Genomic DNA, 14,572 nt, shown 5'->3' with positions numbered 1-14,572 from the left:
TTCCCATCTAATTAACATTAATTTATAAAATATTAGAAGACGTAAAGCAATGGCTTGTCATGAGACATTCTCCAGATGAGTTTATTTCTCTGAAAATGTACTTCTTAAATTAATAAAGAAGTTAACTGGTTACCTATACTACTAAAAATGATGAAGGTTATTTCAGTCCACTGAAACAGCTGTGGGTATTTCCCACCACATAGCCTACTTTTCATAATATTTAAATTATATATTGTACATATTAAATATATAATAACTGATAGGTATCCAAACTGCACACAGAGGTCTGAAATGAAACGGCATCGACTTGCAAGTGCCAGCAGAAAGCGATGCTCCTCATGCACGGGGGGACCTAGGACTGGGGGATCTGCAAAAATTCCCACTTATCTGCTCTGAGCGTATGAGGACCTTTGGGATGACTGTGGTGAAGGAGCTGGTAGACTGGGCAGCTTTCTAACAGGCACTGCTGGGAGAATCACCTCCATGGCAAAGATCCCGGGGAACGGGATTTGCAAGAGAAGCTGAAGAAGTAAAAAATTCCTAAGAAAAAATAACTTCTCGTTTCAAGTTAAATTGCAGCACTGGTTGACTTATTTTGATCTCCCTTAATGCTGCAAATCCTTGGCTGAAAAGCTAGTTGCTAATGCTCATCTGGTCTCTTAATCCAAAGTAGGCAGATTAACATCATTTTGCAGCCTTTGTCTGCCAGAAATAGCATGTTCAGTGCCTAGCATTTCCTCTGAAAAGCATATAGGAAACACCATAAATAAATGAATATCCTGTTTACGACATTTAAATGATTCAACAAGATTTAACAAAGCCTGTCCATCCCATTCTCTCCCTTCAGTCTCAGTTTTCACGTCTACTTTTGCCCTGTCTGAGCAGTGGATTACAGGCTTCCCAGCGAGGAGAAGTGCTCGTTCTCTGTTCAACAAAGCGTTGGTCATAGCAGCATTTCCCAGCCATGCTGGTTACTACCACTCTGCATTTCTTCTGAGAGGCAGGATGGTCTTCCCTGACCCTGGGCTATGTCGTACAGCAAAAATCCCCATTCAAGTCCAAGCCAATAGATCTAGAGGGCCATCTCCTTTTGGTGTAATTATAGCCTAAACCATGAATTCACGCTGGGGAAACATTTATTGTTCTTTGCTGCAAGCAGCAGATTGAGAAGTAAATCTCATGTAAATTGTGTTTAATTCCAGCCACAAAAAAATTATGCTTCCTTCCACAGTTGTTGAAATTTGTGTTAAATGAAGGAATATATCTCTCTCTCAGCTGTTGGTACAGAAGCTGTAAGCTTAAAAGCCAGGGAATTTGAAGACTGGAAACCATCCTCAAGACTTTTACACAATTCCTTTGACACACATGCTTAGGAGCTTTATCTACACTCCTTTAGTTATTGATGTAAAAATTCAAGCTCACGTTCTCTTGGCCAAGTGATTTGCATCATTTTTAAACCTCCAGGCTGGAAGGGCAGAAGCTCTGTGTAACCCATCCCCTCCCTGGAGCTGGCTGCTCCCCTGCGGAGCGGGGTAAGACCACAATTATTTTAAGCACTTTCTTGTATGCAAGATGCACAGCAGAAGAGCATACTCTGGGGAATTCCCTCTGTGCTTTACAGGACTTTTATATTTCTTAATAACCCGCCAAGTTAGATGTAAAAAATTCTCTTTTGAAACAAAAATGAAACTAAGAGAGGAGATCCAGAATGCATTTAAGTCAATAACAACTTTACCTTTGATTTCAGGAGCATCAAGGATCCTACCTATGGAATTTGCTAATATTTCCTCAAAAACAGGGGATAGGGGAAGGGGAGGTAAAGTCAAGGGATCTGTTATTTCTTTTTTAATGTAATTATATTAAAACAACATCCTGATAAATTCCATGCTGCTTTAGAAACTGCTGCTTGAAGGGAGAACCTGTTTCCGATATTGTAGCACTGACAGACATGTTTGCCTTACCTCCCATTTCATCACCATTTCATTTGGTTCAGAAGCTTCAACTCGGATGTTTTCTGGGTTCTTGTCTGGAGCTGGAACCACACAGGTGATAAGGTTAGCTCGCATATTGCAGGTTTTATTTGCATTTATTATTTAAATGCAAAAAAATGATGCAAAAACCTTTTCTTATTTCTGTATTACTGAGAGTGAAAGACACCTAAACAAAAAACGTTCATGAGATTAATTACTTGGATCAGCAAAGCTGCTGTGACCAAAACACATTGTTTATGCAGTTTTGATTCCTAAGTGCCCTTGCTGGTTGGAGCCACCAGCTAACATGAAACTGTGACTTTTGGATTTCAAAGCACCAGATGTAGGGGGATTATGAGGAGGAGATTTCTCTCCCTATGGGGATAGTAAACAGAAGGTGTATCATTAGTGGGATGCACAGAGCTGAAAAGCTGAAGAAGGACCTGAAATTGAAGTAAAGGGGAAAAAAACGAAAGAAAAATGCCAAGGAATGCAAATGCCGTGCTGAACAGTTGGCCTCTAAAATGACTTTCAGGGACACAACATTTTCTGTCACAGTGAGAAATGCACTGTGAATGGAGATTTTTGACAAGCTTAGCGCTGCTGAAGGACTCCCCATAAACCCTGATCTTCTCCAGCAACTGCCTGTCCACAAAGGGCTGCAATGGGCTTTAAAGGTGCAAAATTGGCAGAGCTCTGGAAAGCGGTGTGTTAGACTTACCCTGGTAGGAACCAGCCTGCTAACCACAGCAGCCTACACCCCTTCCTTTGGACTCCCTGGGCTGCCACTGAGCAGCGAAAGCAGCACAAGTCACCCTGATTTCTTTACACCCCTCAGAAGCACGGGAGGACACTGATATTCCCAGCAAAACACTAAAAATACGGATATTCAGAAAACGTGATGGCAGCGTTTACCAGCCGGAGGTGTCGCATAGCGCAGCGATGGTTTGCTAGGCTGGCTCCTTCCGACAGCGTTCACAGATAAGACACGAAACTGGTAATTCATATACGGGGCCAGTGACAAAAGGGTTGTGGTGTCATTCCCCGGGGTTCGGGTTAGCTCCTGCCACCTCCCTGGCTCCCACCGGTTCTCTTCAAACTCTATAATCGACTCTGGGGAGGAAAAGAAACAAAACAAAAGAAAAAAAGGCAGAGCCTGTATAAACGGCTTATAAATAGCAAGGATGGAAATGAACTTACAACAAATTAACTGTCATAGTAAAACCGATTAAGTATGGCTGTGAGCATGGTTTGTTTCTTCTAACAGCCATGACATGCCATAACGCTAAACAGTGCAAGATGATGCTACTAAAACCCTTCATACCATTAATAGGGCTGTTGTGATTGGCCCCAGCTTTCCAAGATAGTCGAACACTTCGGTTTTGATTTTCTGAGAGCTGAAGGTCTTCTGGAGGATCAGGAACATCTGAGAAATAATGAAGAAGTGTCAAGAGCACGGCAAGCTATTTCTGTTTGTCTTGGCATTTTCCAAAGGACTGAAACAGCAAGTTCAGTCAAGATGGTGGTAAAACGTCTTTTGATTTCAAAATGGACAAAATTAGGAAAGTGGGAATTGCTTTTAAAGATCCTTTTTATTGCAGAAAACCAGTCTGAATCTTCCGGTTCTGTTTTCTCCCTTATAAACACAATATCTCTTCTCAAGTTCATTTCCATCTACTCTCGTTACTGTGCTTCCAGCAACAGATTTTTCTTTTCAAATCAACATTAAGATCTATTTAATCATTAATAGATATTGACACTGCTCTTAGCAGAAAGTTATATTAGCATCACTTGGATTTACTCTGGTGCAAACCAGAGCGGTAGAAGGTGACTCAGCTCTGACAGTTATCGAACTTGGCCTTTTAGAGTATGAGTGAAAGGATAACTTTCATTATCCCAGCCACGGGGATCTATATTAAAAGGAAACAAGAAAATTAATTACCTGCCAGCTCAACTAATGCTGCCCAGAGAATACATCAGAGTCAGAGTTGGCGGTGGTTGGTATGATAACTGCACTGCACCTCCTGGGGACAAAAGCGGGGCTATACGAGCCCCGAGCACGGGACTACCCTGTTGCTGTCAGAGCTCGCTTTTCAGGGACGTGGTCTTAACCGGGGCTGAGGTTACCAGCACCACCGAAATGGGCTGCTCCCCTTCACGGTCCTGGGAGACGGCAAGGGGGGGGCACACGTCTGCAACCCGACCTGGTTTCTCAACAGCATCAGGGGCAGAAGAGGTGATCCGTGGCATGGCTGGGTTGCCAAATTGCCTGCAGTTGAACGAACACTTTCAAATTTAGCGGTTTCAGGCTGACAGATGCTTATCTTCCTTATCGCTCGCTTTCACAATTTGCAGTCTGATTGTATTGGATTAGTTTGGTAACTGAAATGTATAGGGCCTGATGTAAAAGAGTAACTTCTCACTGCAGGGGGCTGATGGTAACCCCTCATCCTTCCAAAGTCACACACACACACACACACCCCTACCTAAACATCGGTCTGGCGTTTCAAAATCTAAAACATATACAGATCAAGGAAATGAGATTACACAACTTCAGGTCTTTGACCTCCTCCTGCCCCAGTGTCCCAACTACATTTTTGGCTGACAATGTCGTTTCTTACAGGAAAAACAGCTACCTCAACCACCAAGTCTGTCTCTGTCATTCTGAAAGAAATTAATTGTGTCTGTACCGAATTTTTTAAATAACAATGTTGAGTTTTCTTGTATACCTCAGGTTACATCAAAAAGCTGAAAAGGTTATGCTTGGGTTTGGGGTTTTTGTTTTATGTTTTTTTTTATAATTACGTATATTATATTAATTTAAAGATGGCAATGGTGTATCTCAAACACACTCATCCTTCTATCTGTTCATTAATCATAGAACAAATACTTAGAAGAATTCTAATGGAATATTTCTTTTGTTCTTAGTTGCCCATATTCTGATGTCTCTATCTGTGCCATATTTAGTTCTTTAGTCATCTCACAAGTCTTTCATTGCAAAAGAAGCCTGACTTTTTCATTTGGAAAATAACGGATATTGTTAATCCACCAAGACCTTCCTTATATACAATAAACAAGGGGAAAAGAGCACAAGACTGTTTTTGCTCTTCTGCAAATCACCTTTTTAAAAGGGAATAAAGTGCTTCATGAAATTTTCATAAGTAATGTAACAAATAGTCTATAAACATTTTGAATTATACAGCACTAAAGAACACGGTACCATAAATAATGTGCATGCATTTTCTTAATTTACTATTTACTGAAAAATACCATTCATCTAAAGTGTGAAAACATCTTGAAGGTCAGATTGCCTTAGCTCATGTTGCAATCACTGCCATAAATAAATAAAGATGTAAAACGAAGCAAAATTTAATGAAATTAAAATGATGCAAAACCGTCAGTAAAATAGCATCTTAGCTATTGGCTGACACCCTTAGGTACATGTGCAAAGGACTGCACATCTCTCCACAAGTTCCTCCCCTTAATTTCAAGCGGTCTTTCAGGAAGGGAGCTGTAAGGATGCTCACACGAGGTCAAGCTTCCCACTCTGTGGGTCAAGGCTTTTCTCTGCTGTGAACTTGTTGTTTGCCACTGGACAATAATTCATGCTCAGGTTCACAGAGATAATTAATCCTTTGAGGTGCTTAACTTTCACTGATCGTCAGAGGACTTGGACATCTAAATACCGGCCTTATGTCTTTCTTCTTCAAAATATAGTCCAAGTGGGTGGTAATTCATTGCAAATCTCTAGTAAAGTGGGGTGAAGGACTGACCAAGGACTTCAAAGCAGAAGCAGAGCCATTCTTAATATGCTATTACGCCTTCCAGCCTGGGCAAGCTCCTACAGCCACTGTGGGTGACTCCTGAACTGAGAAAAAAGGTTGCCTCATCTTAGGTATAACAAAGATTAAATACAAATGAAAAGTTTGCGTCAGCATCCCCATTCCAGGAGATACAAGGATAGCACAACTGAGGTTAATAAGTGAGAGGTACATTGCACGTCTATGAAATTGGGTTATTGAGGCTCTGTAACTGAATTGGGCAAAAGAAGCAAATAAGCAAAAGTGCTGCAGTGGCATTACATACTGCATGAGCTGTTTACACACCAGGAAAATATTCTCTTACCAAGAACAATTAACTGCGATTCAGCTGTGACACTGTCCAGAGAAGTGCTAGCCACACACGTGTAAACTCCTTGATCCTCCAGTGTCACACTTGATATGAACAGTGTATCCCTGTCCAGAATTATCCTACGGGGCAAAAAAAGAGGTACATACAAATAAGGAAGAGAAAAATCTGTAAGATAAGCATATGACAGACAGACACCGAAAAACTGTTCATAAAAAAAACTTGGTAACAGGACATTTTGAATAACATAATTGCATGTTAGGCCTATTACTTTAAAACATAATTGTAGTTGTATTATACACTGCGCTGTAGACTATTATTTGTATTTTGCAGCAATTTAGCCTCCATGGCTGGAAGTTGGCATGTCTCTCTTGGTCTGAAAAGAGCCACATTGATATGCATCGGCTGAGTGTCTGGAACATAGGATTTTGGCACATCATTAATGAGGCAAATACATGGGCTTTCTGTCTGAATTTTTGAAAGGGTTGAGTAAAACCGAGCATTCCCAACCCACTTGTGTAACGTCCAATGCACCAGGGGAAGTTGGCATTAACCCAGGCACATGGGCTCTGTTGCAGACATGGCATTTGCTTGGCGCTATCTGCCCACACTACGTGCCCTCAGCAGGATCTTCAACCTCTCCAGCACTGCAGTGTTTGGGAAACCATCTCTCTTCTGTGGTAATTAATAAAGTCATCTAATTGCCCACTGTGGAACCCTTCATATGGAATAAAGGCTGAGCTCCATCCCCTCAAGGTCAATGGAAACACAAGAGTAAGGCAAAATTCAGCCTGCACTTGTAAGTCCGAAACTCACATGCAGGAAAAACTCATTGCTTTTAATGTGTATGATTTTAGGCAGAATCCCAGAGACCTGTTTTCCATTCACTTCAACATTATGAGGACTTTACTTTGGCTGAACAGGTAGAAAACGCATGAAAATACTGGTTCCACTGAAGTGGAGAAACAAAACCCCAGTTGAGTGCACTGGGGCTAGGGTTGTATTTAAACCAACATTTATGCAATATTCTGCTTTGATGGTGAGAGAGTTAATAAAATCCAAAATAATTTGCCAGCCATGGCTCAGAACTCATACAGATGCACTTGTATTTATATTTATATGTGTATAAAATGCAGATCTATTCACATATCACGTGAAGAATTCTTGCAGACATAAATTTGCATTTCAAGCTATTAAGTCTCATGTTTATTGAAACTCGTGTTCCAGCACCATACAGCATTATTCAGCTGAGATCAAGAAAACTCTTGTGCCTTCCCTGCTTACCTGCCATCTTCCGTGCTGTTGACTGGCAGCTCATCTCCATCTTTCCTCCAGGATAATTTAAAACTGTGTTTCAAGTGTGAATCATACTCAGACTGACATTTCAATAAAATTGAATGCGATTTCAACACTCGGGGGTTCTTCGGAGTAACAACAAGTTTTGTAGCATCTGATTGATCACAGAAAAACACTTTGATTAGGAGAGAGAGACTATTACATCAAATTTTCACCAAGCACTTCATACATAAAAATCAACCTTAGAAGCAATGATCATGTCTTTTTTGTTATATATACAAACATTTCAAGTGAAGGATAGTTGGTTTTGAAATAGATATTTGCCAGGATTTCATTTTCTATCTCAAAAAAATCTTTTTTAGTTCACTCCAAACCAAAGAGCTCCAGAAAAAAAACCACAAAAGTGTCACAGGTGAAAATCCTTGTTAGCAGACTGTCATGAAATGGATGATAAAAAAAAGGCTTGAATATGATTTTTATGTCCAATTGCCATATGAAATAGGCTTTGGCAATGATCCAGGAAAAATTACAAGCTTATTAAAGTCAAGTGAGAAAAAATTATTGCAATCAAGTTTGTTCTTTTAATTGACTCTAATCTGAATGCAGAAACAGATGAATAAGTAAGAAGAAAGTACTTGGCTGAATTTATTTTTACAGTGAAATGTTGCTCTGTGAGAATTTCATTGTAGATTTTCATGTTTATTATCACTGTAAAATTTACAAAGCAAAGGGAGTGGGTAGAAATAGAACACAAAAAGAGTGTGCTTTTTTCCTCAAGTTTGCCACAGCAAACCTGCATCTGAGAGTTCTGAGGACTTTGCTAATTGAGTATTTAAGGGTTTTTTTATTGGCAAGTCCTAAATCCTAAGTAAATTTGTATGCAACCCACTAAATTTAACCTGTGTGATCAACAGAAGCTGTCCACTGCCATCACAGCCTCCAGGAGAAAACCCCTCCTGCTCAACCAACCACATAAATCCCTTAAAACAGAATTGGAGCACAAGATACGTATCTGAAATTTATAAGTAAACACATTTCAGTAATTTTTTTTCCCCTCTATTTACAAATATTTGTCAAGTTGATGATCAGGCAAAAGCCTAATGCAAAGCCCTTAAACCAGCTGCACCCCCTAACTCATCCTGCTGCAACGTGTTCACCGTAGAAGTGAATTTAGTTTGGGATGTACCTTCTGATCACCAGATGGGAAGTAGATTTAGAAAAGGAGGAAGCCCACAGCTGTGGGAGATGCAGGGAGCCTCTCTGGCTCAGCGAGGAGCCCACCAAGCCCACGAGCACAGCGAGGGCTCTGGGCTCCCCAGGGTCAGCCAAGAACCTGCTCTGAGTGTAACAGGGCTGGTGGCAAGAAGGAGGGAAAATCCTTTTAATAACATTAACGGATCTGGGAAGTAAACTGCAAGTTTTTGGTGGCTTGTGTAGCTTCTGCAAAGGTCAAGAAGATATGAGGATGGAGAAATCACACAGGAAAATGGAGACAATTTCTGGTCTTAGTATACAGAGGATTTGCAGCCTCACACAATAAATCTGTATCTTGGACTAAATATTTACTAATTACTTATTTACTGAAAGTTTGTAAATAGAAAACCTTAGCAGATGTCAAAGGTCTTTCTGTTAAGTGAGATACTACCTCTTATATCCAGATTAGCAGTGATCGCCCTTTTTCCAACAGAGTTTGCGGCCCAGCAAGCGTACGATCCTGAGTCTTCTTTCTTTGTTTCTTTGATCTCTAGGGTGCCGTTCTTATTTAACTCATAGCGTGATGTTGAAAGTGGCTCTATGCTATCATCCTTAGTCCTAAAGATGATAACAATATTTATGGGTTATTTCTAGGGCTGCAGGAACTGTTATTTCATGGTTAGCAGATATTGCAGGGGACACAGGAATTTTGAGAGCTGGTCTCAGATCTGCCACTGAGCGACCAAGTCAAGATTAGCAAGGCACTTTACGCACATGCAGGTAAATCATAAAGGGATATAAGCTTCCTGCAAACCAAAAACCACACTGACAGCGTCTAGCAAGGTCTTTAAACTAGTCTGGCTGAGTCTTTCATCTATAGCTGTCACCTGTAATTTTATTGCACCTGTCAAGTGCTCTGACAATCCTGTGATTTCCAACCGCATAGAACCTTTTCCAGGTAAATATGCTCTGTAAGTCATCAGGTTTCCACCTAAATAATGTGTCCAAATTTAAAAAGTTGCCAACATTAAACTAAGGCCAATGAAGCTGTAGCAGGATTTGGCTATATACAGCATGACTTGGTTTAATGAATATCCCAGTGCTTATCTCACACTGGTGTTGAGGACTTCCATTAACCTTTTTTTATAAAGCAGTTCTTCGGGCTTCTTGAAAGTGCGTTTAAACACAGAATACTTACATACAGTTTTGTTACAAATTTCCAATTTTAACTCCACAGAAATAATAACGAGCACATTTTTCAATGTTTGGGAGCCTGCATGAACTTGCCTCACATGAAAACATCGGTTCTCAGTGGCTTACCATCTAATATCTGCTGCAGGCGAGGCAAAGATTTCACAGTGCAGGAAGGCACTGTAACCCACAACTGTAGCATAGTTTTCACCATCTGAGGTCAGTATTAAGGGAGCAATATCTGCAGAAGAAAATGTAAAATGAGCAGCACTGCATTTCAGAACTGGCAATATAAATACTGTCCCTGTATCATCCCCTTTTCCAGCAAAGGCTTAGCCACTTGATGGGAATTTCACTGCCTTTTGGAACCAGTTGCACTGAGGAACTGAGCTCTCGTAAGCTTCACTGACAAAGATAACAGTGGTTGACTGCTGGACATGTCACAACATGAAACATCAGTGTGCTCCAGGAGAGAAAACAGACGCGGTTCCGATTCATCTAGAGACCTCTTTTATTAAATAAATTCCCATCACTCCCTTTCTTCAAAGAACAGTCTGAGCATCACAACTGAAATTAAAGATTAACAATACACTTAATAATTAAAAAACAGAGTTGTGGTCAAAATTCAGCCCCCAGTGGTTTTAGTCCATTTGAATTCAAAAGGTTTTGCGCCCGACCACAACCATGTTTTAAAAATAAAGGATATATCAAAGCTCATGAACACTTATGCTAAGCATATACCATTGCCCACGATAAGGCTTGTTACATTAGTTTGGACAACGTATTTCTTAGAATCTGGGGCCAACGCAAAAGAAAATGACGTGGTTACAATCCCCAAGCTGTTCTGAAGCATTCAGCCAGCAGAATGGGACACTGCACTTCGACCTTCTCTCGTGAACGGGAAAGGCTGGGGGGTACTCACTGAGGACGTTCACGTTGGCGCTGGCAAGGATGGTGCCGTGCTTGTTGCTGGCCTCGCACTGGTACACAGCACTGTCCTGCAGCTGGAGGTTGGTGAGGCTGATCTCTCTGGCGGAGATTCTCCCTCTGAAGGTCCTACCTGGAAAGACCCAAACTATATCAGAAGGTGGAGAAAACACCGCGACTGTGGAGTTTACAGTCTCCCCTCACTGCAGGAAAGTCAAAGGCAAAGCACATCTTCAGGATCAAACCAGGACCTTGCTCAACAGCTAGAGAGCAAGTTGTAGAGCACTGCCTTCGCCAGCAGTTCCGTGGCCTAAAGAAAGTGCTCTACAGCACCAGTTTGCAGTAAAATCCCCACACAGACTTTTTAAAATGGTAGTAATACCATTAAGGTAGTAAGACCATAAAATGGTAGTAATACCTGCTACGCCAAGGAGCAGGGCTCCCCAGGGCTCCCCAGCCCCACAGTCACTTGTCCTTATTCAGAAGCACAAAGAGAGACCAGGAGCCCTCGATGAACGTAAGCTATGCCAGATCCCCAAAAGATGGGAGCGTTACGGGGTGAGGCAGAGGCAGTAACCCATGGGTAGCACCACTCCAACACCCTACAGCTTTCGCCCCTACTCTTTTCAAGATCACATTCAAACATTTGGAAAATTAGCTTTATTAAGTAAATAAATATTAATTCATGTCTAAATAGATGTCAAACCAGACGTCATTCAGCGCATTAGGATTTGCGCGTCCCCTCTAACTGGGCGCAACACAGGCACATCCCACCCGGCCACCACCTAAAGGAGGACGCTGGACCTTGCACTTACTATCGATGGGCATCCCATTAAGTTTCCACTGAATGGTTGGCTCTGGGCTGCCAATAGCTTCGCACAGCAGCACCAGGTTTGCTCCTACGCTGTAAACTCCACCTTCGGGCTCCTTTATCCACCGAGGAGGCTCTGTAAAGACGGGATATAGCGGGTATCAGGTGCCACAGCGAGACAAGTCTAACTCTGCTATTGCTATGGTCCTCCAGGAGATGGCAAACGCTGCCAACAGTTCCCAGGCAGCTCCTAGCAGCCTATTGCGCAGCTGTATTGTATTTCTTGCAAACCGATGTTACAAAAGGTAAAATTAGCATCAGCACACATCAATTTCTGTCCTTCAGACTCTGTGAAATGTGAGTGTCACGGAGAGAGTGTAGGAAATGGGCGGTGTTTATCCAAGTGGAAAACAAATGCAAATGGGAGGTGAGAGGCTGGGGAAGGAGGTAAACCTGAACGGGTCAGCATTTTCCCAAGGACCCTCAGACATGAGATTGTGGTCTGTGAAATAAAGTGAGACTATTTCAGCAACTCAAACAAGATGCAGATATCCATCCAGCTCAAATCCCCCTCACTAGGCACAAGCAAGAGGCTTCCACCCGCTCGCCCAGGAGCCGGCGGAGGGCAAAGCTCAGCGGCGCAGGAGCGGTGCGGGGCTCCGCGACAGGATGCAGCACCTCCACCTGCTCACCTGCGTGGACTGGGGAAATGCATGGTGCTCTTCGATATACTGGTTTTCCACCATGTATTCAGATGAGAGGCTTGTCCGTGAGGTATTTAGGAATGATGAACCGTTCACCACTGGGGATGAGAGAACCACCGTCCCGAGGAGTGGTCCAGAAAGGTTGCCCACAGGGTGGTGGTAGAGGAGCAGCAGTGTGCTGCTGCATTCCCTGGGCTCTTCTCTGTCCCAGCACTGCCAGCTAAACTGGGGCAGCTCTGGGGAGCTGCTCTGCCCTATGTCCCGAGGTGTGATGCTTATTTTGATCTCTGCTGTTGAGAGCACAAGAGCTTCCTTCAGAAGTAAACAGGTTGCTAAATCTGTTACCAGCAGTTTTATCTGAGCTGCTTCCTGTTCCTTCTTTGATTTCTGCTTTTGAATTCTTTTTTTTTTTTCATCTTACTATATGTTTCTTTCTCTGCAGACCAGCCCCTGAGCATCAGGTACCCAAACCTCGTTGGAAAAACACAACCATAAGGGAGGGAGGGGAACCGAGGGGGTGGAGGGAGAAGCATTAATCTGATGAATGCTTTGTTCTCTATAGACTGAATGCAGATCCCTGAGCCTGCCTACCCTTCAGTGGGCAGCCTCAACCCAAAACACAGCCCTGAATTCATCATTATCTCTCCCTGAGAAGCAACAAACTTCCAAATTTTAATTCCAGACCTGATATTACCTCTTCTGCATGTGCTGGGCAGGTCACTGGGCTGCTTTCCCTATTTGAAAAAGATGAGCTAATGTATGGGAAACATGAGGATTCATTAGTTAATGCTTATAAAGCGCTTTGAAGATTAACAGAGCTGTTGCCTGGTAATACATCTCCAGATGTTATCAGTGTGATACACTAAAAACAAAGCGTCATTGCTCATATTCACACAGATATATTAAAAAAACACCCCTGAAGTGTGATACACAAGAGCTTCTACACACAGTCTACCATTTCCACAGTAGAGCACCCATGAAGAGACACTGTTAAGCAACAGCTAAAGACAAGTAAAATACAAGACACCGAAGCTTATCTAAAATTATAACATCTTTGCATTTCCTTCACACAGCACAGATTTCTTCTACCGCCTTCCTCATGCAACACTGGTTGTCCTCCGTAATGCAACGTGTGACGTGACCATACTTCTTACACTTCCTTGTATTTGGCTCCAGGAAAAAAACTCTGCAAGCAGCAGAACATTTTGGTTTTGGAGTTGTTTATCCTTCTCTCTCTCTCATATACATTATGCTTTCACCAGGAAAAGACAGGTCAAAGACATGGAGGTGTAAAGGTTTGTAACAGCTCTGATGAATTTTTTTTTTCCCCACTAGGTCTGCCACAAACACAGTGCTTGAGACAGGGTATTTCCTTGGTTTGGAGGAGGTGAGACACCAAGCACAGACTGAATACAAACCACCTGATGGATCCTTTCCTATTTTCATCTGTGCATACACTCTGGAAGTGAGCTGCAGATATATTATGTCACAGCTTTCCTTTCTCAGCATGGGAATTGCTGTGGTTGCCCCAAGAAAGTGATGCAGCTGCGAAGCCATAGGCAATGAGATTTTGTCAAGTATGAAATGTAATTTCACAGAAAGGCTGAAGAACCTCTTTTCTGTGTGGCAGATATGGTAGTCTACTCAGAAGTATACAAAGTATAAGAATAACAAAATATACATGTATTTTTTAGCAACTACAAAAACTAGTGGTTGGACAGTCAAATAGTTAATCTGCATAAGCAATATAGTATGGCAAATATTTCACTGCATAATATATTCTTCTTGGTAAGAGTTATAAATGTGGGGCTCCTGATCAAGAGATTTATACGTATAAAATGACATACAATGACAGGTCCAAAAATAGAAGGGATCTAAAATGGGCATCTAGTCCATCCTTCTGCAGCAAAGCAAGACCATCCACACCTAAACCACCCCCAACAGATCCAAACCTTCACAGCTCCCCATGCTGTATAGAACTAGAACAAACCTTTAATGTCTAACCAACTTCTGCCTTGCTGCAACTTAAGTCTATTGTATCTTGCATTGTCCCCAAGGAACAAGGAGAACAATTTGTGAAGAAACTTTGGTGCATCTAAAGGCTGCTATGCATTCCCCAGATTCATTCTTTCCTAAATTAAACATATCTATCATTTTTTTCTCAAATGCATGTTTTTGAGCTCTGTGACTACCCTTGCTGCTGTCTCCTGAACTGTTTTGAGGCAACTCCAGCCTTGATGAAGTGCTCGATGTAAAACTGGTTGCACTACGTGAGACCTTATCAGTTCTCAGCAGTCTCTCTTACAACAACACTTTTCTTTGTACTTTCCAGGATGATTTTTGGTTTTTCT

At 42.0% G+C, this 14,572-nt stretch overlaps 1 protein-coding gene across 4 annotated transcripts in view; it reads right to left on the bottom strand.

Moving 5' to 3' along the window:
- The window catches only part of CHL1 (cell adhesion molecule L1 like), a 141,332-nt gene that overhangs the window by 22,035 nt on the left and 104,725 nt on the right, over nt 1–14,572 (bottom strand). For all 4 annotated transcript variants that reach the window (XM_030043954.2, XM_030043957.2, XM_030043956.2 and 1 more), the window contains 9 exons: nt 11,522–11,653; nt 10,702–10,839; nt 9,909–10,020; nt 9,040–9,206; nt 7,383–7,548; nt 6,096–6,220; nt 3,295–3,396; nt 2,886–3,083; nt 1,962–2,032 (listed from right to left, as the gene is read on the bottom strand). In XM_030043954.2, coding sequence (XP_029899814.1) covers nt 1,962–2,032; nt 2,886–3,083; nt 3,295–3,396; nt 6,096–6,220; nt 7,383–7,548; nt 9,040–9,206; nt 9,909–10,020; nt 10,702–10,839; nt 11,522–11,653 — 1,211 coding nt within the window. The remainder of the gene's footprint in view (nt 1–1,961; nt 2,033–2,885; nt 3,084–3,294; nt 3,397–6,095; nt 6,221–7,382; nt 7,549–9,039; nt 9,207–9,908; nt 10,021–10,701; nt 10,840–11,521; nt 11,654–14,572) is intronic.

This window comes from Aquila chrysaetos, chromosome 20 (genome assembly GCF_900496995.4).
Source record: "Aquila chrysaetos chrysaetos chromosome 20, bAquChr1.4, whole genome shotgun sequence".
Classification (NCBI taxonomy): domain Eukaryota; kingdom Metazoa; phylum Chordata; class Aves; order Accipitriformes; family Accipitridae; genus Aquila; species Aquila chrysaetos.
Note: the sequence above shows the minus strand (reverse complement) of the source record. Positions and strands in the feature narration are given on the sequence as shown.